The 25,670-nt window shown below is 50.2% G+C and overlaps 1 protein-coding gene across 1 annotated transcript in view; it reads left to right on the top strand.

The window, feature by feature from the left end:
• Nucleotides 1-4,645: 4,645 nt before the first annotated feature.
• MYH16 (myosin heavy chain 16) overlaps nucleotides 4,646-25,670 on the top strand; it is a gene marked incomplete at its 5' end in the record, with an annotated part of 59,779 nt that continues 38,754 nt past the window's right edge. Inside the window, 17 exons of the mRNA XM_080831071.1 lie at nucleotides 4,646-4,855; nucleotides 7,942-8,085; nucleotides 9,571-9,727; nucleotides 10,341-10,368; nucleotides 10,693-10,789; nucleotides 11,530-11,622; nucleotides 12,649-12,712; nucleotides 12,992-13,090; nucleotides 14,550-14,653; nucleotides 15,436-15,574; nucleotides 15,944-16,212; nucleotides 18,366-18,536; nucleotides 20,161-20,340; nucleotides 21,945-22,071; nucleotides 23,013-23,071; nucleotides 23,930-24,017; nucleotides 24,760-24,877. Coding sequence (XP_080687197.1) covers nucleotides 4,646-4,855; nucleotides 7,942-8,085; nucleotides 9,571-9,727; nucleotides 10,341-10,368; nucleotides 10,693-10,789; nucleotides 11,530-11,622; nucleotides 12,649-12,712; nucleotides 12,992-13,090; nucleotides 14,550-14,653; nucleotides 15,436-15,574; nucleotides 15,944-16,212; nucleotides 18,366-18,536; nucleotides 20,161-20,340; nucleotides 21,945-22,071; nucleotides 23,013-23,071; nucleotides 23,930-24,017; nucleotides 24,760-24,877 — 2,147 coding nt within the window. The remainder of the gene's footprint in view (nucleotides 4,856-7,941; nucleotides 8,086-9,570; nucleotides 9,728-10,340; nucleotides 10,369-10,692; nucleotides 10,790-11,529; nucleotides 11,623-12,648; nucleotides 12,713-12,991; nucleotides 13,091-14,549; nucleotides 14,654-15,435; nucleotides 15,575-15,943; nucleotides 16,213-18,365; nucleotides 18,537-20,160; nucleotides 20,341-21,944; nucleotides 22,072-23,012; nucleotides 23,072-23,929; nucleotides 24,018-24,759; nucleotides 24,878-25,670) is intronic.

Genomic DNA, 25,670 nt, shown 5'->3' with positions numbered 1-25,670 from the left:
GTACAAGATTTCCTTTGGGGCAGATGACGTATTGAAACCAGGCTGGGGTAGTGGTTGTGCAACTTTATGAATGTACTAAATGCCACTGAGTTACTCACCTACAATGGTTAATTTTATGTTAATTTGTCTCAATTTAAAAAAACAAAACGGGGGGGGAGGGGTTGGAGATAAGGGTGTATGTAGGCAGAGCCTGGAAGAAAGTCCCCCAGGCAGCTTCTCCTTCCAGACCCAGAAGCCGTATCTGAGCTCCTGAAGGGTACAGATGGGAAAGGCAAGCCCAGCAAAAGCAAGGTCTTGTGCAAGGTCACAGAATGTGTAGGAATCCATGCAGGAATTGGAGGCAGGGCTCTGGGACTTAAAGCTGGCACTGCTGGCCATAATGAGCTGGAGCGGGCCTGTGGCTGTGATCAAACGAGTGAAGTCTAAGCTCACATTGGCCTTCCAGACTGACAAAATTATCCACCCATTGGTTATCTGGGCTCATCCATGCCAACGGCTTTGGATAAGTCTACCCGGGTCTTCCTCCTTCAGAGTCGTCCCCCTCCGTGGGCAGAGCCCTAGCTCTAAGGAGAAAACGCATTAGCCAACGGTTCTATTTCTGCCTACAGCTTGCACCCCTGGGCTGAGGTCATCAGTTTCCCCACAAGGGCAATGGGAGGAAGGAGAATGTCCTAAAATTACAGCATTCACTGATCCCCCCTGAGGGACCTGGGAGCATCCAATCTAACTCTGGAAGGTAAAGCCAGCTGAGCAACCAGAGCCCTGAGGGGTTCTTTTCTTTTTTAAGGTTTTGCTGGCTCAGACCTGTTGGACAGGTATAAAAGGGAATGGCCAGCCTCTGCTCGGCACCCAGTCTCTTCCAGTGTGGTCTCAGGTGGGTAGCATCAGGGCTGCGGGGGGGGGAGGGGGGAGATGGGAAACAGGGAGGTGGGTGCTCTGGAGGAGCCACCTGAGGAAAGTGGGTGGACTGACGAGAGATTAGCAAGGCTGAGCAGGAGGCAAGCATTTCTTGAGCCTCGGGCTGCAGAGGGAGCATATCATTCAGCGCTCCAAGGAGTCTGGACCTGCGGGCAGGGAGGCAGCTAGCTGCTGGGGCTCCGACTGCATTCCACGGTGAGATAAGAGCCGCCGCTGGGGTTCAAACCCTGATCAGGTGCACTTCATTGCACCACCTGACTTCCCTGGTTGGGGGAGCGAGGTGCTGGGTTCCCCCAGGGCTCAGTCCTTCCCACACGGTAATGCATCTCTGCTCCTCCACCCCACCCCCAGACCCCTTGCAGCTTTTGCTGAATGTTTTCTTGAGCTGAATGTTTTCTATGTTCTGTGGTTTATGATTTTAAAAAGGGGGTCTGAGAGGTGTCTGGCTGGCTGGCTCAGTTGGAAAAGCACGTAACTCGATCTCGGGGTTGGGAGTTCAAGCCCCAAGTTGGGTAGAGAAATTATTTTAAAAAAAAAATGAACTTGGGGCGCCTGGGTGGCTCAGTGGGTTAAAGCCTCTGCCTTCGGCTCGGGTCATGATCCCAGGGTCCTGGGATCGAGCCCCGCATCGGGCTCTCTGCTCAGCAGGGAGCCTGCTTCCCTTCCTCTCTCTCTCTCTGCCTACTTGTGATCTCTGTCAAATAAGTAAATAAAATCAAAAAAAAAAAAAGAACTTAAAAATTTTTAAAAAGAAAGAAAGAAAAAGTGGGTCTTCGTTATCAAAGATGCCTGGGGAGAGCTGTTGTCCGCAGGGCCAGGAGTAGCTTGAATATGCAGGGGGACCTGGGCTCATTATTAAGAGCTGGGCTCACTACTGAGCAAGGGACTGTGGTCACTGAGAGAGGTGGAACCTGATGTCAGAGCCTGTACAGCTGGGAGGGTGGGGGGCTGGTCCCAGGGGTTCTATGTCCCAGGCCCCCAGTCCAGGACAATAGCAAACACCTTAGCTTATGGTTCCTGGCAAAACCATCGTCAAAAAGCCAAAACAAAACACAGAAGCAGCCTAATCGGAATAAACAAAGGAGAATTGCTGGCCCTTCCTCCCACATTAGAACAATTTAAAAAGGCACCTAGCCCTCAGACACAAGCAGTTGCTTTGTTTTAATGACAAGTCTAATGCATTTTGATCTGACTTTGCTGATACTTGCATTTTCTTTTTCATGTGGATTTTGGTCTCATTTCCCTGGTGACTTCCATCTGTGTTAAACAGAAGCAGGAAAATGAGGCAGCAAAAAGACAATGCAACTGAGCCATTGGGGACAACAAATGACAAAAGGACTTTTATGCTGAGCAATCTTCTCTTCCAGAAAGGGGGAGGGGGAGGAGACCGAATGCGGCCTCCACACACTGCCCAAGGTGACTTGTGGCAGAGCCGAGGGAGGGCCAAGTCTCCTGGGTGCGGATGGACTGCTAGAAGCTCTCAGGACACTGAGGACTCCCAGCTCAGTGCTCCCCCGGGACAGGACTCAGGACGAGTCAGGCAGGGTTCTCGCCCCAGGCTCCGGGGTCTTCAGCGGGGAAACAATTCCATCCTTTAACAGAAATGTATCATTCATTCCTTCCCCTTTGTAACACAGGCAACAAATCACAGTCCCCAGCACCTGTGACTTTGTTTTCATAGCACGGGACAACGTTGCAGAGAGCTCGAAAGATTGTCGGTTCCCATCATTGCTTCAGTACGCTGTTGGGTTGTGAGACCCACGGCCAGATCATGTCATTTGATGCGTTAGTGAAGGAGGATACGTATTACTGTATCAAGCAGGTTTACTTAATTTTGTTAATTATATTTTATTTTATTTATTTTTTTAAAGATTTTATTTATTTATTTGACAGAGATCACAAGTAGGCAGAGAAGCAGGCAGAGAGAGAGAGGAGGAAGCAGGCTCCCCGCTGAGCAGAGAGCCCAATGTGGGGCTCGATGCGGGGATCCATCCCAGGACCCTGGGATCATGACCGGAGCCGAAGGCAGAGGCTTTAACCCACTGAGCCACCCAGGTGCCCCATTTTTGTTAATTATATTTTAATACCATTTGTTTCCTTGGTAATCCTATGAAACTTACTACCTGAATTTAAAACGTTCATTTTGTCCAGTGGGAACACAGGCATCACCAGGTGGCACAGGGCGCCTACCCCCTTCCTCTCCTTCTCATTTTCTGTGAAACAGACCAGCTTTGGGGTTGGGGGTCCCGAAAAGAGAGGGACCCCACAGAGAGAGGAGACCAGGAGCAAGTGTCTGGCTTTGCCGCCACCTCTTGGCTGTCCTGGGTCAGCTTCTTCTGGAAACACCAGAGCCCTTGACAGAAAAAGCTGGAATCCTCCTGAGGATAGCTCAGGGCAGCGGGGATCCTGGGAGGCACAGTCCTGAGACCCTCCATCCCCAGGTGGCTTATTTAGAGCTAGAGGCTGTCCTCGGCCTCTAGAACAGCGCTGCTGACAAAGGGCCTCAGAACCACACTCTCCCCGAACTTCTGAGAAGGTTCTTTACCCCCAAGACAGATTGGGATCCCCCCTGGACTTCTCTCTTTGCTACCATGAATCCCCAGTTCTTCTTCCCGGCGGTTTGGTGAAATTCTCTGGGTTTGGAGACCTAGAGACCCAGGCTTGCCCCCAGGCTGGCCTCATCTTAAGAGAGGTAATCCCTGAATCCAGGCAATTATTCTCGACCAACCACTTGTTTAGCATCCTGCAAAGCCTATAGACCTCAGCTCAGATTACTGTTTTTAAATACATTAAAAAAAAAAAAATACATGGGGTTACAAAGGAAACCAATTGTATTAAAATACAGTTATCAAAATATTTACAAGTTACCCTCTGATATAGTAATTAAAAGTATACTTCTTTGTAAGTAGATTTAAATAACAGCTAACTCAGGATCTAATAAGACCATGATTTCAAAGTTGAGATGAGGGTAAATAATATCTTAAGATGTCTACAACCAGGCTAAAATGAAAGATTAGCTGTGCTTTCTGCTGGGGACAAACCCAACAGGAACTGTGTTACTGGGGTCCTACTATGCCTTGTGGCCTCTGTTCATACCTTAAGGGAAAGCAAAAACCAAGTAGTAGTTGTTTTCTTGTACCAATTTCATGGTTAAAATCCTTGCTTTAGCCTCCACAGGCTCTTGTCTTCTCCTCCATAAAATGAGTTTCCTGATCCCTACCTCACAGCCTTAGTGTGAGAGGCATACGAGAGGACGGGTGACAAAAGTATTTTGCAGTTGGTGGGGGGATATAACAACCCTGAGATGCTATTAACTAATTTCTAATTCTTTTTTTTTAAAATTTATTTATTTGTTTGACAGACAGATTACAAGTAGGCAGAGAGGCAGGCAGAGAGAGAGAAAGGAGGAGGCAGGCTCCCCTCTGAGCAGGGAGCCCGATGCGGGGCTTGATCCCAGGACCCTGGGACCATGACCTGAGCCGAAGGCAGAGGCTTTAATCCACTGAGCCACCCAGGTGCCCCACTAATTTCTAATTCTTGATTATTAAGACCTAATGCCACAAGACCTCCAAAGTGACCTGAGAGAAGCAACCCCATCTCTCTTGGGGCATTTGTTGCAGCCTACCCATCAGTCTTGGCAAACTGTCCTTGTTCTTCCCTACAGCACCCAGGGAAGCCCTGGTTCCCTCCCTTGGTTCCCTCCTGCTCCTCCATCAGCCAAGCCGCAATGCCTGGTGGATACAAAGGTGAATGTGGGGACGATGTGGACCCGATGCCCTTCCTGGCACCTCCAGAAAAGGAGAGGATCGAAGCCATGAACAAGCCCTATGACATCAAGAAGTCCTGCTGGGTCAAAGACGAGAAAGAGGGCTTCGTTGCTGGGGAGATCCAGTCTGAACAGGGCGACCAGGTCACTGTGAAGACAGTCAACAACCAGGTGAGTGGGGAATAATCTCCAGGAAGACACTGAGCTTAGGGAGTGGCAGACACCCAGGCTCTGCCGTCCATGCTCAAGAGGCAGGATGGGAAGAGGGCAGATGCCTCTGAGTCCTGTGTGCTGACCTGACTACACTTGAACTATGGCCCTGGGCAAGATACCTGCCCTCCCTGAGCTTTGACTCTCTCCCAGTAGAGACTCCAACATGGTAGGGCACACGCAAGCTCATCGTATGCTCTGAAATAGCATGCGTGTGCATGAGATTGTGGAGAGTCACTTTCATGGGGCACGGCAATAAGCATCGCAGACATCAGCAGTTGCACTGTGTGCTCACAGCGGCATGAGGAACGTGAGGCAGGGCCCAGAACACCCTGGCTGACTCAGGGTGCTCTCCACCTGCGTGCCCACAGATGGAGGCTCAGAGTCCCTTGCTGCATGGCGGCAGTGCTGGAGCTGGCTTGTCCTGGCTTGTGAGGACCCAACACCCAACACTAAACAACCAGGGACTTTGCAGCCAAGTATTAAACTTTTGGCAGCTTGATGTCTTGACAAATGGTATAAATCGGGGATTTCCCCCCACCTCCCGACCCATATAGCTGGTTTACCAGCACACCTCTCTCTCTACTGGTCTCCACTATTTTCTGACTGTGGGGGTGACTTGAGAGAGTGGATAGCAATTTGGGTTCGTTAAACCGCTACCCTGTGGCAGACTCCTGGTGAGGCACTGGATGTTTTGTTTAATCCTTTCAATAATCTTATGTAGTGGGATTTTAGGTGTTACTATTTTGTAAAGGATGAAAGAGGCTCTATGTAACTTGCCCATGGTCATAAAGACAGCAAACGCCGAGCTCAGATTCAAACCTAGCTGTATTGGGCTCAAACACCCACATGCCCCCAAGTCACAAGACCATTTCTCCGTGGTGGGCCGAGCAGCAGGAGTGTGAGCTGGTCCTCGGTCAATGTCAGGAAGGCAAGAGGCCAGAGACCTCTGATCAGAACATGCAGCAGCTGAGCTGAGATCTGTGCTTTGCTTCACTTCGAGGGGAGCAGCAGCAGGGAGATCAGGTTATCCCTAGGTTCTAGGGGACTGGAACATGAAAGTCAAGCTGACTTCTCTGGAGAACCTACTTTTCAGAAGGGCAGAGCACTGCGGTGTTGTGAGGAGTAATGTACGAGAGCTTGGATCCTCAGGGGTCCCGGTTGGGATACACGTTAAGGACAGCGCATACTTCTGTGAGCACCGCAGGTTTGGGACAAAGACTGACTCCACCTGACCTCTAAGAGAAAGGTAAAGGCCCCTGTCCTCTGCCTCTGCTGACACAGAGAGAGAGAGAGAGAAGAGAGGGAGGGAGAGAGAGAAGTGTTTGCATGAAGGCGAGGCCCAGAGATCTGGGAACTCCCAGAAATGGACTCGGAATAAAACCCAGCTTGATTTACCATGGGTGTGGTGACCATTAGTGGGTAGATTTTCCAGAACTGTCAAGGTTTCAAGTTATCTGCCTAGTGGACTCATAAATTATTAAAAGTCCCAGAAATCCCAGGGTGTGTTCAAGCTTCACATCTCAGGCTGTAGGCAGCTTGTCAAAGATGTTTGTTTTCTGGATCATATGGCTTGAGCTTTGGTCCCAGATGCTGAAACTTAAGAGCTGGTGCTAGTTTTCATTTACAGATGAAGAAATTGGGGCGCAGAGGGAGGATGGGGTTTGCCTGCCGTGCACAGGCGCTCCACGATCCTAACCCTGTACTACTACTTTCACCCTGACACATTTACTGCTCAGGATTCAGTGTATTACTATTATTATTATTATTTTGGTCTTGTTTGCTTGCTCACTTGTTTTCAATTTTATTCTTTTTTAAAAATGTATTTATTTTTTAAATCTTTTTTTTTTTTTAAGATTTTATTTTTTTGACAGACAGAGATCACAAGTAGGCAGAGAGGCAGGCAGGGGGGTGGGGAAGCAGGCTCCCTGCTGAGCAGAGAGCCCAATGCGGGGCTCGATCCCAGGACCCTGAGATCATGACCTGAGCTGAAGGCAGAGGCTTAACCCACTGAGCCACCCAGGTGCCCCTCAATTTTATTCTTTAAGGTGGCTTGGGGGGGAGCAGGGAAATGTCTTTTTTTTTTAAAGATTTTATTTACTTTATTTTATTATTATTGTTATATATTATAATATTATACATATAGTGTTATTATTATACTGACAGAACTACTCAGGCAACCCCTTATTTATTTTAGAGATAGAGAGAGAAAGAGCAGAGGGAGGAACAGAGGGAGATAGACAAGTAGACTCCATACTGAGCATGGAACCCAAGGAGAGACTTGATCCCACAAGCCCAAGATCATGACCCGAGCTGAAATCAAGAGTCGGAAGCTCAGGGGCACCTGGGTGGTTCAGTTGGTTAAACGTGTGACTTTGGCTCAGGTCATGATCTCAGGGTCTTGGGATCACGCCCCATGTCGGGCTTGGCACCAACTGGGGAGCCTGCTTCTCCTTCTCCCTCTGCCCCTTTTCCCACTCATGTTCTCCTCTCTCAAATAAATAAATAAAATCTTAAAAAAAAAAAAAAGGGTCAGACTCTCAACCAAATGAGCCAGCCGGGCGCCCCCTCCTTTTTTTTTCAATGAAGAAGTTCACGCTGTTTAGAAACCACTGCCAATTCTCAAGACAGAGAGCCAAGAGTCACATCTCTGCAAAGTGTCCCTGGGGCTATCAGCACGGACGTGGCAGGAAGAGAAGCAGGGTTAGGAGGTGCTCTGAAGGTAGGGATGGAACTTAATAGCTCATAAGGTATTTTACAGGATCCCGCTTAAGTTAATACAGTTCTCCCCGCAACCAGCCAAGGACGCTCCTGTGATCCCTCTTTCAGAGGAAGGGCAATCTGGACTCGGGTGGCCTTGGAGGTCTCTCATCAGCCCAAGCCTCACAGTGGGACGTGGCTGGACCAGGAGTTGGGCCCACTGGTCACCTGACTCCAGCTCGTTCCAAGATACCAGAGAGCCTGTGGTACCTTGTGCCAGAGGCTGACATGGCTGCTGACTGTACTGCTCCCTAATTCCTGTTGTGTCTTGACACTCCCCCACTCAGACTCTCACTGTGAAGAAGGATGATGTCCAGCAGATGAACCCACCCAAATTCTACCAAGCCAGTGACATGGCAGACATGACTTTCTTGAATGAGGCCAGCGTCCTGAACAACCTGCGCCAACGCTACACCAACATGAGGATCTATGTGAGTTCCCCGGGGCTGGCGGTGGGCACGAGGGGTGGCTGCTGACCTTCTGCGCCCCTCCTGATGGGAAGGGCACAGCTGCTACTCTACCTTCCCAGCAACCGTCACGCAGTATGGCTCAGACAAGGGCACGGGGACCATGTTTCTGACGTGTTAGAACTTCCAATCCAAGCCTTCAATGTCTCAGTGATTGGTGCCATCTCCATGGACAGCTGGTATACCTTTTTGCTGAGGTTGCCATCCGGGAGTCTTTCCCCCCAATACACCACTGCAGACTCTCCCATCAAGACATCATTTTCCCTCTGGTGACATCATACGGCCTTGTTAGATGTCACCCCCATCCGTCCGTCCATCCAACCATCCATCCATCCATCTGCTGTCTGCCTCACCCCCACCCCTCAGACAGGACTGGCGGGAAAGAGTAACTCAGTGGCAGGGGTCCCAGGGCAATACACTGTGTGTCCTACTCTCAACACCTTAAGTGAGCTCTATCTCATCTTTGTTTCTCTTTCTTTGGGTCACTTTCTATTTAATAAGATTCCTCATAAAAACTTAATATGTATATGGCAGTTATGCTAAGAAGAAGCTGGCGTCAGGCAGGGAGGCGTTTATTCCCATTTGGGTCAAGGCGGAATGTTTCAAAGTCTAACTGAAAAGAGGCACGGGGTCGGGGCTGGGCTATCAGGTGGATGTGAGGGTCCAGCAAGGAGAAAGTTTGGAACCCATGGTTGGGGACCCATGGACGTGGCTGTTTTCTGCCCTCCCTTTTTCTCCCCTTTCTTCTACTACTTCATTGGTTTTTCTGATTTTCTTTTCTTTTTAATGGGACAATTTCCTTACAAAATTGCCTTGTGATGAAAAGAGAAGATGGTGCCTCTTCTTAAGAGTAGTTCAAACCCAGCTGCCCACTGAGGGGTGGGGGGGAGGGGGGTGTGTCCACCCAGGGAGGGCTTCACAGCTGTTAAAACACCCCAGAAGTCTCTCTCTGAATTCTCATGAAAATCTCCCATATAGATTAAACAGAAAAAGCAAGATATAGAACAGTATTATAGAAAGCTATCTTTTGCTTTAAAAACAAGAAGTCGGGTGGGTAAGAACGCATCCCTGGGTTTTTTGTATATGCATCAAAAACCATGCAAGGGGTTGTTAGAAATTAACACAGTGCTTCCCCAGAGGGAGGAGGAGTTAGGACACCGAGCACCTGGGGAGACCTTTTCCTGCGTATTTGCCCTTGCGGTGACTGTGTTATCTATGCAAATAATTAAACCAGAAGAAAATGAAACAAATATATGAAAGCGAAGGATTGTTTTGGTCGCTGACTAGATGCTCCAATACAGATTTTGCCTCCAGGAGGGGATGCTACTGGACCTCTCCAGGCTGGCAGCGCCCTCCCCACCCAGGCTGCTCTAGGACAGGCTAGGGCTTGGAGGGAAGGAGGACATCAGGAGGAAAGGCCAGCTAACTGTCTTCCTCGCCTCCCATCAGACCTACTCAGGCTTGTTCTGTGTGACAGTCAACCCCTACAAGTGGCTGCCCATCTACGGAGCCCGCGTGGCAAACATGTACAAAGGCAAAAAGCGCACAGAGATGCCACCCCACCTCTTCTCCATCTCTGACAACGCCTACCACGACATGCTCATGAGTGAGTACAGCAGGGCCTGCTAGGGCTCTCAGGGTGGGCGACAAAAACTCTTTTTGCCATTGGCTCCAAACATTTTAGAACCACGGGCTACCCAACCCCACCCTGACTCCATGCTACCCATTGAAGTTCTTTGCTATGTGCTGAGAAGCAGCAGGATGTGATGTTAACACTGGGTACCAGGGCTCAGTAAGGGCGCAGGGCACTTGCTAAGTACCAGCCCTACCTCACACCACATCCCTTCTAAGCTTTACAGAAACATGGGATGCCAGGTTAAGTAACTTGCCCAGGATTCAAGGCAACACTTAACCGTTCCCTGTATGATCTCTGCAATGTGGCATGGTGGCCCATGAAGTGATTTTTATCTTGCTTATGACTGGGTAGTTTTATAGAACGGGGCTGGTAAATTTGGGGCCCTTCTGCAGAGGTGAACATTACAGTGGCAATGCAATGGTCAGTGGACACGGGGGTCTGGGCCTCTGGTGGTCGCTGCACCCCACCTCCCAGCTGAGTGGGCTGCAGGGAGATGTGGACTGAATGGCCAGGGCGATGTCAAATGTCTAGTTTCTAAGTGTTTCCTAATTACATCTTCCTGTTGCTGTCTTCTTCCCTGCAGATCGTGAAAATCAGTCTATGCTAATCACGTAAGTGTCCCTTCTGTCTCTCAGTCTATATACATATAATTAGGTTTGTGTCTTACACATGTAATTAAGCCTTCTTAGAATTAATTGGAGGGACTTTGTATGGAAATCTGCAGGCTGTGAGTGGGCTTAGCAGGACATCAAGGCTGCCCCTGTGAAACTGTGGGGGGCCTCTCTGTCCCTCAACCCCACCCCCCAACTGTCTGTCCCTATCCCGGCTGAGGGTGAATCATGGTGACACTCAGCCTGCAACTTTTACTGCTTTGCTTCTCTGTGGCCAATCCCCTCTTTGTGCTTCACTTGTCTGCTTCTATTTTCCACTTGCAGTGGAGAATCTGGTGCTGGCAAGACTGAGAACACAAAGAAGGTCATTCAGTACTTTGCAAACGTCGGAGGAACTGGCAAACAGTCCTCGGATGGAAAGGTAGGACCAACGGGCACACTCAGAGTCTGTCATGCCAGCCCACCCTGTTTTCAGGCACACACAGGAGGGTACACACAGATGGGCACACATGGGGGGGCACACACGAGAGGGCACAGACAGCAGAGCCCACGTGACCCTCACACCTGTCCTGTGGGTTTGGGCCATTTGACAGAGGAGGAGACAGGCTTGGAGAGAAGGGTGAACCACATAGGAAGAAGGAGGCCACAGACCTGGGTCTCCTCCTACAGGATCTATTCTACTGTCCCAGGTCACGTCCATCCCCAGAAGGGCAGGTGGCAGAGCCACTGGTGCTTGGCAGGGGAGAAAGGGGAACACCAGCTCCTCCCTCAGCTGCTTTGGCAGACCCTGGTGGCCTGGGGGCCCAGGGAGCAACAGCTGGGCCAGTGGCATCTATAAAAGCCCACAAAGCAAAGGAGAGTTTGTAAGGAAGACCAGGGATGCCCTGGGAAGGGTTTTCAGGCTCACTCAGGAGTCTCTCCCGCAATCACAAAGTACAGAACAGCTAAGAAGCAAGGCCTGTCATCTGCCAGGTGCCCTTCCCATGTCAGGGCCGCAGGGAATGGTCATCAGGTGGCGGCCCTCTTCCCAGGTTCCTTTCTGCCCTGATTTCCAGGCCTCCCAAGGCCCTTCCCCTCCTGGCTCCTGGCTCCAAAGCCACAGAGCTGTGAAAGCCCCGAATCTCCAGGCAACACCCAACCTTGTGTTTCTCTCTGGGTCAGGGGTCCCTGGAGGATCAAATCATCCAGGCAAACCCTGTGCTGGAGGCTTTCGGGAATGCCAAGACCATCAGGAACAACAATTCCTCTCGCTTTGTAAGTGTGAGCAGCGGCAACGGTGGCCCCTTGAGGGAAGGGGGGATAGGTGTCACCCCATTCCAGGTAAGGAAAATGGGGCAGATTTAAACATGCAAATAGAATGAAGAGAGTCACAGCACCTCCTCCCCAGAGATTTTTGATGTCCTATCTGTCAGGGTCTATATCAAACAGAACCACATCAGTATTTAAATCCGGGAGCTTGAGAGCAGAGACTTGGTAACACGGTGATGGAGGGGCTGAGAAGTCAGACGGGGGAGCCAGAGATGCACATTGGCTGGAAGCTGTAGACACCTCCCCTCATCCCTCCCCTCCGAACACCACTGTTGGCCGGGTTGGAGGGATGCAGGAAACGTGCTGTCCCCAGGGCCCTGGTGGATTCTGGAGCTAGCTCAGTCCTCTTGTGGGAGCTCTACCTTCCAATACCCGAGGTGCTGTCCAGGGAGGAGAAATGCCTGGGCTTCCCTCCTGATTCCCAGTCTCCTGCTGGGGCCCCTCATCCCCTGAGCCAGTGGGCTGGCAGGGAGCCTAGGTAAACAGAGCTGGGCAGGGAGGAAGGGAAGGCAGGTGAGAAATAGAGGCGAGGGGTAGATGGGCAGGAGCAGCAGGGATGGAGACACAGAGACACCTATTTCCAGGAGAATTTCCCGGTGGTTCTACCAAAGGTCAGGGAGAGGGATGCGGTGTGTCAGTAAGGAGGCTCCATAGTGTGCTTCCTACACCCACTGGCCAAATTCCCCCATGCCTGCCTCTAAGCATGCTTCCCAGAGGTCCCAGCCCCTCCTGCCGGTGCCCCTCTCCCCACAAATGCCCTGTGGGGCTACCCCACAGACCCTAAATTTTGCTCCAAGCCCCTCCATCTTCTCTACCCCTCTGTGTGGGAAATCCGCAGCTCCACGAACAGTGATGTCTGGCCCAGTTACGTTCCCAATAGGACCCTTGGAATTCAGGGGAGCTGCCAATAAGGGACTCTGTTGGTCTAGAACTACCTGTATCCTTCCTCACAACCCTCTCCTCCCTGCTCAGGGCAAGTTCATCCGAATCCACTTCGGAACGACAGGCAAACTGGCTGGAGCGGACATTGAGAGCTGTGAGTCTGGCCCCTTTTGCTGGGTTATTGTGGGGCGGGACCAGCTACACAGTGTGTGGGGCCCAGTGCTGTCCCATGCCTAGGGGGGCTGGCCCTGCTCCCGGGCTCCCCTCCATGGTCAGTCAGGCCCCCAGCAGCCATGTCCGGGGCAGAGGGAATGGCTCCTGGACTGGCTATTGCGTGGGGCTGTATGGAGAGGGGAGCCCGTTGGCTGTGGCACCCTGCACTCCAGACAGAATGGGACTGTATTTATGGACATGTTTGCACCTTCCTTTCCAGATCTCTTAGAGAAATCTCGTGTCATCTCACAGCAAGCCGCTGAGAGGGGCTACCATATTTTCTACCAGATTCTCTCTAACAGGAAACCTGAACTTATTGGTAAAGATCTTTATGTCTATCTGCCTGCCCTTAACTTGCTTTTTCTCTTTTTTCAGTAACAAAACAGCTCCCGAGGACAGAGGGTCCAGTAACAACCCCCCTCTTTCGTGGTTCTGCAGGAATCCCTTTGAGTTACATGCATAGGTTGCACAGAACTTTCTCAAAGTTCTACTCACATCCCATCTTCACAATGACCTCATGAGACCAAACACCCCTGCTGGCCCATACCACAGATGGGGTTTTGGAATGCCTGCAACTCATGGCTGAGACACAGACCTGCAGTATGGGTCTTGGACCTGCTGCCTCTGGGCCCAATGCTCAGACAGGAGCAGAGAGGTCAGCCCAGGACCATCTCATGTGTGATAACAAGAGGCTCCTCTCTGGGTGGACATAACCCACACTGAGTACATTATCTGATGAGCAAAGTATACTCACTCACTCACCTAGATGCTCTTGTGCAGGCACCAACCTGCTCAACTAGTCATGGCAGACCTGCTGAGGGTAAAAAGTGAGGGGAGAGATCAATCTTCCGCATACACACCTCCTAACCCTACCAGAGACTAGGTACCATTCCTCACTCACAACTGGGCTTTATTTGCGTCAGACACACTGTCCTTTTTAATGAATGGATAGCATTTTGAAATTGGAAGACTTCACATAAAAAAACCCAAAAAACAAAAACACTATCATCTTCTTGGTTTCTCTGGAGTAGCCAAAGATCCGGTAGCCATGGGCCTGCCATTGCACAAGGTGCTAATCAAGGCAGTTGAGTGGTGGTGGCCCCTTTGGATGGAGCACAAGCTCTCTTGTCTACCACCCTCCCCACCAGGCCCTATTGCCTCCCTGACCCTAGAGCAGGGTGATGGCCAATATTTATCTTCCTTCTTGGGCTCTAGTTTTTCCCAACAGTAGAGATGAAGGAACATGAAAGTATTTCTTGCACCCACGTTTCTTCCAAAAGTGGAAAAACAAAGATAGACCAAGAGGGGCACACATATGAAGAAAAATAGAAGTGAGTATATTTCTTTATAAAAGCAACAATATCCGTGCGTACCATGTGCAAGTGATTGTTACTGCCCACTGCAGACACTGTGTTACCTTCTGCCTTAGAGGGTAAACTGTTATTTATTGGACAGAGGAAAGAGAAAGATAGGAATTAATTTATTCCAAAAACATCTACAGGGGGCCCAATAGGCACCAGGTACTGGGCCACGTAGTGAAGGACACAACCAAATTGCTGAGACCCTCCTGTCACCCTAAAGCTCATCCTGTGCCCCATTCAAGTCCCTCTGTGACTCTGGGTGATCCCAGAGGGACCTTGTTTTATCCAGCTCTGTAACCCCATGACGCCCACCGTCATGCTGGGCACAGGAGATGCATTTCGGGATCCGGCTTAAAATGGAAAGAGAAGAAAACCACACGTCACCCAGCTGCTAATCTGCTTTCCTACTCTTGGCAGAGAGTTTGCTGCTGGTCCCCAACCCTAAGGAGTACCACTGGGTGAGCCAGGGCGTCACGGTGGTGGAGAATATGGACGACGGGGAGGAGCTGCAGATCACAGATGTGAGTGGACCCTCCTGGCTGGCATGTGGCAGGGAGAGTCAGAACAGAGACTGTGGGGGCCCTGCACGCACTGTCACCTGGGGTGGGGACCCAAATGGGGTGGGGACCACTCCGAGCAGCCAGGCAATAGCCCACATTCTCCCCTGGAGATCTCTGGGGCTGCAGCTGGCACCCCTCTCACCTGTAATAGCAAGCAGAACCGAACTAGAATTCCAAGGAACCAAAGGGGCCACGTACTCCAGTCTGGCTAGGAGTGACCCTCCCGTCTCTGCAGTTCCTACTGTACCCACTCTCTCCTCGTATGACATTGAGCACCTGTAACTTCTGTTGGGGTCTGACAGTAGCATCCATTTCTGGTGCGCCTTTGCCTTTCCCTCTCCCGGTACCTACCGTGAAGCCTTAGCAGTAATAATGATGGTGGTGATAATGTGACTTCCCGTTTGTTATTATCTCTCGAGTGCTATGCATCAAGCATTGGACTAAATGTTGAAACGTCATTCTGGTTTATCCTTACGACCACCTATGATCCCCCTTTTGCCGATGACGAAACAGAGACCAGGGAGAGTACATAAATACAATGACTACACTGATGAGCATCTGGTCTGGGTTCCTTGGAGGAAAACTGACCCGCCTCCAGGCCGGGGTGTGTTTGGCCTCCAGAGCCCACGCCATACCACCATGGCCACCATGGCCCCCTGGTGCCACCCCCACAGCTGCAGGGCCACGGCCTCTATTCTGTGGGATAAGAAGCCAGGAATGTCTTGACTTTCTCTTCCCTATAGGTCGCCTTTGATGTGCTGGGCTTCAGCCCAGAGGAGAAGATTGGTGTTTATAAGCTGACGGGGGGCATCATGCATTTTGGGAACATGAAGTTCAAGCAGAAGCCCAGAGAAGAGCAAGCTGAAGTGGATACCACGGAGGGTAGGTGTCTGGCTGGGGCTCTTCGAGGAGGAGGGGGCCAGCGGCAGGGGTTCAGGACTCTCTGAGGCTTCATGCACATTGCAGAGATGTGTTGTAAACCAAGAATGTCTCTTGGACATCCAGACATTGATAATCTCAGGGAGATGTGACAGAGAGTCAGAGTCACGATTTTGGTTTCTATGCTCTGCTTTGCCATTTGACCTTGAGCGAGTATGGGAAACCATCTCAGATGTCTCTTCTCTCATGGGCAACATAGAGTCTCTGCTACCCTCTCCTTCCTCCCTTCCCTAACCATGATGGATGGTGCTGGGTTTCTCCAGGGCAGGATGTCATGTTTCTCACTCATCTGCTTTTTCTGTCCCTACTCAGTGGCTGACAAAGTCTCCCATCTCATGGGTCTCAATTCCGGGGAGCTCCAGAAGGGTATCACCAGGCCCCGGGTCAAAGTGGGCAATGAGTTTGTGCAAAAGGGCCAGAACATGGAACAGTGCAACAACTCCATCGGGGCTCTGGGCAAGGCCATTTATGATAAGATGTTCAAGTGGCTGGTGGTCAGGATCAACAAGACCTTGGACACCAAGATGCAGAGGCAATTCTTCATCGGGGTGTTGGACATCGCTGGCTTCGAGATCTTTGAGGTATGCCTTCCCTGGCATTCTGTGTCTGCTTTGGGGGTGACCATTTTCCTTTTAAAAGCTACTTTTCACCACAGTTCTCTTGTTTCTCATCTTGGACCTGGGGCGGGCTGATCTCAGTTGTTTGCTCTTGGGTCTCTGACTTTTGGCATCCAGAAGGTTCCATCTTCATTTGTATGGCGCCAAGTCATAAAGAATGGGGTAAACAGACTGGACTGAATGGGTGACATGCTGGGGCCAGCCTCTACTGGCTCGTGAGGGCCGACCGTTGAGTTTTCAAGAATTTTGTGATCCAGCTGCCATCATGTTGATACATGACATCACGTTGATCCATTTACACAAGGGAAATTGGCCAACACTTCAAATACGGTTTTTCTTTTTTTTTTTTAAGTTTTTTTTTTTTTTTTTTTTTATTAGACAGACAGAGATCACAAGTAGGCAGAGAGGCAGGCAGAGAGAGAGAGAGTAGGAAACAGGCTCCCTGCTGAGCAGAGAGCTCGATGCGGGGCTTGATCCCAGGACCCCGGGATCATGACCTGAGCCGAAGGCAGAGGCTTTAACCCACAGAGCCACCCAGGCGCCCCTGAATATGGTTTTTCTTTCTTTCTCCTTTCCTCTTTTTCCCTCCCTCCCTCCCTCCCTTCCTTCTTTCTTTCCTTCCTTCCTCTTGTTTTTGAGAGAGAGTAAGCTGATTGGCCAGCACAACACTGGTAGACTCCCACTTCTTTCCAACAGGAGAAAGACTCATGTCTCCTCACCGACTGGTTTTGTGAGTCAGGAATATTTTACCTCTGTAATTGGAGGCAGTATGATTAGGAGTCAGCAGATCTGATTCTGGCCCTCAGCTAGCTGTGTGGCCTTAGGAAAGTAGTTACCCCTCTCGGAGCCTCAGTTTTCTCAACTCTAAAATGAACAGGCTGGAAGAGATGATCTATAAAGTCCTTTCCCCTCCACTATCCTATTATTTTAAGATTTCTACTGGCCACGAGTGGATTTTTTTTTTTAAACAGCTTAGCCCAGACGCACCTGGGTGGCTCAGTTGGTTGAGCGTCTGACTCTTAATCTTGGCTCAGGTCTTGATCTCAGGGTCATGAGTTCAGAGCCCACTTTAAAAAAAAAAACAACAACAAAAAACAGCTTAGCCCAATTTCTTTCAGGCTCTAAAAGGCTAATCTGACTGCCATCAACAATAGAATCCTTTAATTTCATAAGCGGAAGGAGGCTTAGAGTTTCCAAACTGGGTTCCCTGGCGTCCTGGGAAGGCACTGACGGCCAGCAGGGAATGGACTGGGGGAAAAGAGGATGCTCTGAGTCAACAATAGAGTGTGTGCAATAAACAAACAGGGTTCGAATCCCAGCTTGGCCACTTCCAAGCTGTGTTCCTCCCTTTCTCTACCTGTTAATGGGGACACTACTCCTTCTTGCCTTGTAAGGTTTGGAGCAGGTGCAGCTCAGCACAGGGTCTGACACACGAGCGTGCCCTCTGATTATAATGGCACCTCTGCTCTAACCTATTTTTCATGTGGCTGTAGCATGGGATTTCATTAAGAGAAAGCACTCTCTGATTTTTTTTTTTTTTTTAAGGCTTGTAAACCCCTCAAACCCTTTCATCCTCTGGATGAGGATAAAGAAACTACACCCGGAGAGTGAACTGTCCAGAGGCACACAGGGGTCAGAAGCATAATGCCTCTTAAATGATTCTATCCTGGGAAGAAATGATTCTTTCCACAATGATTTTCATTAACTGCATGAGGGAGGGAGGGAGGGAAAAAGAGGAAAGGAGAAAGAAAGAAAAACCGTATTTGAAGTGTTGGCCAATTTCCCTTGTGTAAATGGATCAACGTGATGTCATGTATCAACACGATGTCAGCTGGATCGTTCCCGTGCCCTCTCCCCTGCACTCTCTTCTGCCCCCCTCCCCCACAACCCTGCTCTGCAGGTTCTAAGCTGCTCTGGACCTTTGCAGGGGAGGGTAACTGAGAAGGGCTGATGGAGGACTGTCCAGTGGTCAGCATTCGGGCACCTGGGGCAGCACCTGACAATGGTTGGCCCACAGCAAATCTGAGCTCGGCTTGTGCCTCGTCCCTCAGTCCTGGTCCCAGGGAGGCTCTACCTGGGTCCTGGCTGATGCCCTGCTCTCTGCCCTCCCACCCCAGTTCAACAGCTTCGAGCAGCTGTGCATCAACTTCACCAACGAGAAGCTGCAACAGTTCTTTAACCACCACATGTTCGTGCTGGAGCAGGAGGAGTACAAGAGGGAGGGCATCGAATGGGTCTTCATCGACTTTGGCCTTGACCTACAGGCCTGCATTGACCTCCTGGAAAAGGTAACCTGCTGCTCAAGGTGGGGCTTAGAGGCCAGGGCCCTGAGTGGTGGGTGGGGGGTGCTCAGAGGGGGACTTCCCTGGTGCCTGAGGGAGGTGGCACTAACAGCACTGCTAACGACCTTGATTGGTCTGGCCTCTAGCTTCCTCTCTGCAAAATGGGTATGATAGTTTTGCAATGACGACTGTTAGTTGGGCTGTTATTGCCTCAACTCACTGGCTCATCCTAAGCTGCCACACATGTGTGTAGGAGTGGGGGGGTGATATATTACACCCATTTCACAGACAGCAACATTGAGGCACAGAGAAGGGAAGTAACTTGTCCTAGGTCATACAACCTGTGAATGGCAGAATCAGGTTCTAACCCAGGCAATCTACTGGCCACCCCTATAATCATACCATAGGGAACATTTTAGCAAAGGGCCTACTTCAAGAATATATATGGTTTGATCAAATGCAGAAAAGGGATAGAAAAAGGACATTAACAGGACAGATGACAAAATCTGAACAGTCCACTCATAGAATTGTATCAATGTTAATTTCCTGTTTTTCTTTATTGTTACCGAAGTTGCATCAACATTTCAAGAAGTCAGATGAAAGACACGTAGGAATGCTTCACACTCTTTTGCAAGCCTAAAATTATTTCAGAGTAAAAACTTAAAAAATAAAGAAAGCAAATAACATATGTCGTCTTTGAGGCTCAGCCTAGGGGCCATCATAGGGAAGCTATGGCAGCCAGGGGTCTCCAGTGTGAGACCAGCCTTAACCTCCCAGGAAAAGAGTCTCCAAAAACAGGCTGTGTGCACAATCCACCTGTCCCCTAACACCTACGAATACCTCCCTATCCAGCTGTCACAGAACCTGAAATGTCCTCATGTTTGACCTTTGGGGTTAAGCACTGCCCTCTTCCAGAAATCTTCCTTAGAAATCCAGACCTTCGGGGCCCCTGGGTGGCTCAGAGGGTTAAAGCCTCTGCCTTTGGCTCAGGTCATGATCCCAAGGTCCTGGGATCAAGCCCTGCATCGGGCTCTCTCCTTGGCGGGGAGCCTGCTTCCTCCTCTCTCTCTCTCTGTCTGCCTCTCTGCCTACTTGTGATCTCTCTCTGTTGAAAAAATAAATAAAATCTTAAAAAAAAAAAAAGAAAAGAAAAGAAATCCAGACCTTCCATAGATTGTGGTGGAGGGACAGCATTTATGAGCACCCTTGTTCTATGAGAAAAGACCTAGAACCATCTGCAGCCGCTGGTAGCCAGGAACGTCTTTGAGGGCAAGAGCAGATAGAAGAGTGTTAAACACAAAGAGGACAGACATCATTGACTTTACCATTTTCCTGAGGGCCAAGCCTGCCTGACACCACTGTTTGGGAGGGGTTAGCATTTGGGGAGCCATGTAGCCCCTTCTGACCTCCATCGTCCCTTCTGTTAGATTCAATGAATTCTAGCCTCTGTCAATCTAAATGGCCTTGGCATTCGAAGACCAGCTACTGCACTATTACCAGTGCTCCTTGCCCAGAGTTCTGCTTCCTGGCCAGCCACCTGGGTGTCCCACCACCCCCAGGCCAACACCTGAGTGGCCCCGTTGGGGTCCCGTGGCCTCCTGTAACACCATCCACCACTCTTCCCTTTTAGCCCATGGGCATCTTCTCCATCTTGGAGGAACAGTGCGTCTTCCCCAAGGCCACCGACGCCACCTTCAAGGCAGCACTCTATGACAACCACCTGGGCAAGTCCAGCAACTTCCTCAAGCCCAAGGGGGGCAAAGGCAAGGGGCCTGAGGCCCACTTCGAGCTCGTCCACTATGCAGGCACTGTGAGTACCCCCTCGGCGCCCCCTGTGGCCACCTTCCTGCTGCATTAGCGTCTGTGTCCTGTAGGTCCTTCCAGCCCTGCCCTTTCTGATGCTTCCTGCCTCCAACTAGCACAGCCGCCATATAACAGGGGTATCGGCTCAGTGAAATGACCTCTGACTCATATTTCCTCATCACTTCCCCCTCTGAGACTTCCAAAGCAATCAGGGAGCAGCCAGCAGTTGACGCCCTCAGACCCGCCAGGGCTACACCATTGTCTGCAGCCCTTGGTTTGATGGCTGAACTCAGATCTTGGACAGAATTGCTAACACTCGCAAAAAGAGAAAAGAAACACCGCGGGCCCACCAGTTATCCCCCAACTTTGCGCTCTGACAGCTCGTGGCCACCAAACCAGCAAAATGACATCTCGGAGTGGCTTTTTCACTCATGACAAACTTAGTCCTTGGGGAAGAGGGAATTAAGTGCCACCAGGACTCGGGTTCTATTTGAATAATTGATAGGCGAGACAAGGTTTGTTCAGCCAGCTTTTAAGAATGAGTTTGGTTTCCTTGGGATTGCAGTATTGCCGTAAATGCCAAGGCTCCTGTTACCACCAGAGTTTGTCGAGCCTCTGTGGGTTTAACTGCAGGGAAACAGCAGCCTTAGGACAGAGCTGTCAGAAAAGCTGCTGTTGGATTGGGCATTGGGGCCAGGAGTTGATGATCTCATCAACCATAACAATGCCAATCACTTGCAAAATGAATCATGCCAATGCCTAGAGCAAATGGCGGGTTGGGAGCCTACCTCACCTCCCACAGTGAAATGACAAGAGCTCTGTATTTGTAGCAATGGAATATTCCAAGTCTAATGGGGCCTCTACACCGCTAAGAAGGCTTTTAAGCCCAGAGGTGATGAAAGTCTATATGCTATATAGGAGAAGGAAACCTGAAAGGTTTGGGCTTCTTATCTGCTTCCTTCAGTTCCCTACGTTCAGTGGAAAAATCTGAAAAGTGCTTCCTCTTTGCCTCCAGCAAGGACCAAATGGGAAGCAGAAATTAATGGATGTCCAACTACCTGAGCACAGGGAGCCCCCAGTTCTGGATGGATGGAACCCCCCCTCCACCAGGCAATGGCCAAGGGATGTGTGCCCTTGAGAAGGAGAAACCAGACACCCTTGTCTGGAGCTCTTCATGTAGCTCAGGTCAAGGCCAGTCACTCACAGCAAGGGCTGAGCCTGGAAGAAGATCAATCCACCTGGGTAGCAAAAGAGTCAGAGTTCAGGCAGTCTCAGAGTAGCCAGCAGAGCAAGACCCGCAAGAGAAGGTCACAGCCTGACAGAAAGTAGCTAGAGTCCTGATTCATCAGAAAACCTCAGAGACAGGGTGGCCTCAACAGGCAAAATGTGAATGCCCAAGAAAGCAGATAATGGGGCCTCCACCTCATAATGTGGTTCAGGGACATCCCAGGACTCCAGAAAATGTCAAGAATGGAAGCCCCCGGAGATGGGGTTGAAGGTTGGTCCTGGGAGCCCAGAGCAGGCTAAGCTGTTGGTACAGGTTCTGCCTGAAGGAGCTGGAAGGCAGAGGCTAGACCCGAAGGTAACCACTGGCATTTGCCCCCCCTCCAGGTGGGTTACAACATCACAGGATGGCTGGAGAAGAACAAAGACCCCCTGAATGAAACAGTGGTGGGCTTGTTCCAGAAATCATCCCTGGGACTCCTGGCCCTTCTCTTCAAAGAAGAGGAGGCTCCAGGTACAGCTGAATGCTAATTGTGTCTAGTCTCCCCATGCTGATGCCCTTTAGTGACCAAAATGGAAATAAGGAAACAAAGCTCTCTTATTCAACTCTTGCTAAACGGATAAATGAATGACAAGTTGCTTGAGGTAGGCCATGAACGATGGTGCAATGGAGAGATACAGATACATTCTGGGAAATTCCATCAACTGATTTGATCGCTGGGCCCGTATCACCTATAAGTGGAGTGACACTGCTTTGGAAGAGTTGAGGCTCAAATGTTATGTCCTTATTTTCCGCTCCCTGTTCTCCTCTGTCTGAGGCAAAGGCCAAGCCCAGCCCTGCCTTCTACCCCATGGAGGTCATGTGGCCCACAGGGAAACACCCCAGAGGGGAGCTTCCCAATATGGCTGCTGCTCAGAGGGGCAAGAACTGCAAATTTCCTCGAATTCAGAGATGTTTTCATCATCAACATGCAATTCCTCCAGATGGTCTATGAGCTCCTCTTCCTTCCCAGGCGATGGGAACAGTTTGTCCCCTTGTATAGCCTTAAACCACAAAGGGAAAGCAGACTCTCCAGAGAGCATGATGCCCCTTTTGACAATTAGGCCATAGTCATCCCGTTCACCCATTCCTTGGTAGATCTCTCTTTCCTGGTGTGAAGGCCCCACCTTACCTAGTCCCAAGAAAAGCTTTTTTTTTTTTTTTTTTTTTTTGAGAGAGAAAGAGAGAGAGAGAGACTCCCCCACTGAGCACAGAGCCCAAGGCAGAGCTCAATCCCAGGACCATGAGATTACGACCTGAGCTGAAACCAAGAGTCAGACACTTAACCAACTGAGCCACCCGGGCATCCCCCACAAGAAAAGCTTTTTAAACCAGAGAATGCATTTCCTCGACACAGAACACTTAATGTCCTGCGCTGTATTCTGACATGAAACATGCTTGTCTTTCTTCCTCAGCTGGAAGCAAGAAGCAGAAGAGAGGGTCTTCCTTCATGACAGTCTCCAACTTCTACAGGGTGAGTAGGGGCTGCCCTCTAAGTCACTGTGCATCCAGTGAACCCTACCCTCCTTCGAACCCTCCCTTCTAATGATGTGGTGGTCCGCCTTCCACCTCACAGCCCAGGACAGGGTGATTTCATTTCTATGCCTACAGCTGCCTCTTTCATTCAAGGAGTCTGCTTCCTTCTGAAGGGGTCACAGAACCACAGGACCTCAGGGCAGAAAAGACCCTTAGAGATGGTACAGTCCAACCATGTCATTTCAGAATTGAAATCCAGAGAGTGGTAACAATGGACATATCGGTGCCTAAGATCTTGAGCCCTAAAGTTGGCTGGCAGACCTTCTGGGCTGACCACAACTTCCACAGACTGGGGGCATGACTGGGGACATGTTCCAAAGTGTAGATGAACAGCACAAAGGAAGAGTTCAGTATTTCCCAAGGATATGGCTGCCCGAAGGCAGGGCAGGCTACGTCATTAGAGGTATCCAAGCAGAGGAGGAGGGACCGTCTAGGGGGGAGGTCACAACGGGTAGGGCTTTATCCTCACAGGTACTATGGTTCCTTCTAGTACTGAGACTCTGATGAGCCAGCATTGAGTGAGAAGGGCCCTGTCATGAAAAACCATCAAGAAAACCATGTCATTTTGGGCAAGTCCCTCTGAGAGGACAGCCACCACCCAAGATGCTGTCCATGATGATAGCCACTAGCCATATGTGGCAAGAGAGTCCTGGAGAGGAGGCTGGTGTGGCAGAAGAGCTCGATCTGAATTTAATTAATTGAACTTTAAATAAACAGCTCGGCTGAGCGTGTGTGTCCTGCAACACCAACACTGAGCTCTACTCAGTCCTTCTGCTTCTTGTTCCTCCGTCCCCAGGAGCAGCTGAATAAGCTGATGACCACCCTCCACAGCACCGCTCCCCATTTTGTCCGCTGCATTGTCCCCAACGAGTTCAAGCAATCAGGTACATCGTGGGGCTCTGTGAAGTTAGTGTTTGTTCAAATGAAGTACCCCCCCCCCTTTACAGAAGTTTAGTTACTTTTGAAATATGAAGTACTCTGTTTCTTGCCTCCCTCTCCTCCCACCAATTTTTTCAAGCTTGGACAATTTTGCCCACCGAAACAATAACAGTTAATAAAAATAACTAATGTTTGTTGGGTGCAAACTGTGAGCCAGGTATGAATTAAGTCCACTTTTAATCGGCAGGGATGACTAGGGCAAAGCGGGGCACCAAAGGATCCCCCCAAAAATGGATCATCCGGGGGCGCCTGGGTGGCTCAGTCGGTGGAGCATCTGACTCTTGGTTTTGGTTCAGGTCATGATCTCAGGGTCCTGGGATCGAGACCCCAGAGGGCTCAGTACTCCGCGTAGAGACTGCTTGTCTCTCTTTCACCCCCTCTGCTCTTCCCCTCGCTTACGCACTAGCTCTCTCTCAAATAAAGAAAATCTTTAAACAAACGGATCATCCAAAATTCATGTTCTAGCTGCTTTGTAAAGCAAAAATCATGCTTTGGCTGGGTGGGCACCAGCTGGAAGTCACATTGGGGAGGTCTTTGGGTGTTGGCTGAATTGTGGGGCTCCCTGGGCAGTGATGGGACAAGACCGGGGTTGATGACACAGATGCTCAGTTAGCTTTCTGCGGTGGGAAGGAGTAGCCTGTCCCATCCAAGAGTCCTGACGGCGTCCTGTGCCCTCCCCCTTGGCAGGCGTGGTGGACGCGCACCTGATCATGCACCAGCTGGCTTGTAACGGAGTCCTGGAAGGCATCCGTATTTGCAGGAAGGGCTTCCCAAACAGGATGCAGTACCCAGAGTTCAAACAGAGGTGAGTGGTGTCTCCCTGATACCATGAGTCTACAGTTCTCGGTTGACAGGGACTGACTAATGGAGAAATACAGTCCTGTTGTCCCAGACGCTACACCTCACAGCAGATACCAACTCACCGTCATTACTTTATGCTTTGACTTGAATTTCAACTGCTAGCATGTGCATTTCTTTGCCTGAGGGCCTCCCCTGGCTCTGGAACCTGCTTTGCTACTGGGCAGGCTGAAAGTCTCAGGAAGTAATGTCTCCCCAGGAACAGCCCTCAACCAGTGACTGAGGACAATTGGCAAATAAATACTTCAACTCCCTCACCCTTCTTGGTGGCCTAACGATGAGGCATGTTCTGTACTGGCTTCCAGATAAGTGTCTAACAGTAGGCTCTCTGGGTTAAATTTTAAAAAATAATAAAAATTTAAAAGCCCTGGTTTGTAGTGTCTTTGGATTTCCATGGGATAAACTCTCTCATGGCCAATTTCAAGCCAGCAATGAGATGTCACTGAATGACTGAATGTGGGGTTGGGTAGAGGTACATACCACTGTTCCCAGTGTCCCCCAGCAGGATTAAGTCCCAGCTGCCCATTGTGATAACTAGTCTGATAACATGCCTCTTATTAACTTCCCTGACCCCCTTCCCAACCCTGCCACCCTCCACCCCAAATAAACCATTTGTACTTGGATCCTTGTCTCAAGGTCTGCTTCTGGGGGAACCCAAACTAAGACCTCCACCTAAGGCATGGTTTTCCTTCTGTCCCTTCCCTATCTGCTGGAACATATGACCACAGATGGACAGAACA

This window comes from Martes martes (genome assembly GCF_963455335.1).
Source record: "Martes martes genome assembly, chromosome: 18".
In the NCBI taxonomy this organism is placed as follows: Eukaryota; Metazoa; Chordata; class Mammalia; order Carnivora; family Mustelidae; genus Martes; species Martes martes.
The sequence above is the reverse complement of the archived record's forward strand: the minus strand, read 5'-3'. Positions and strand labels throughout refer to the sequence as shown.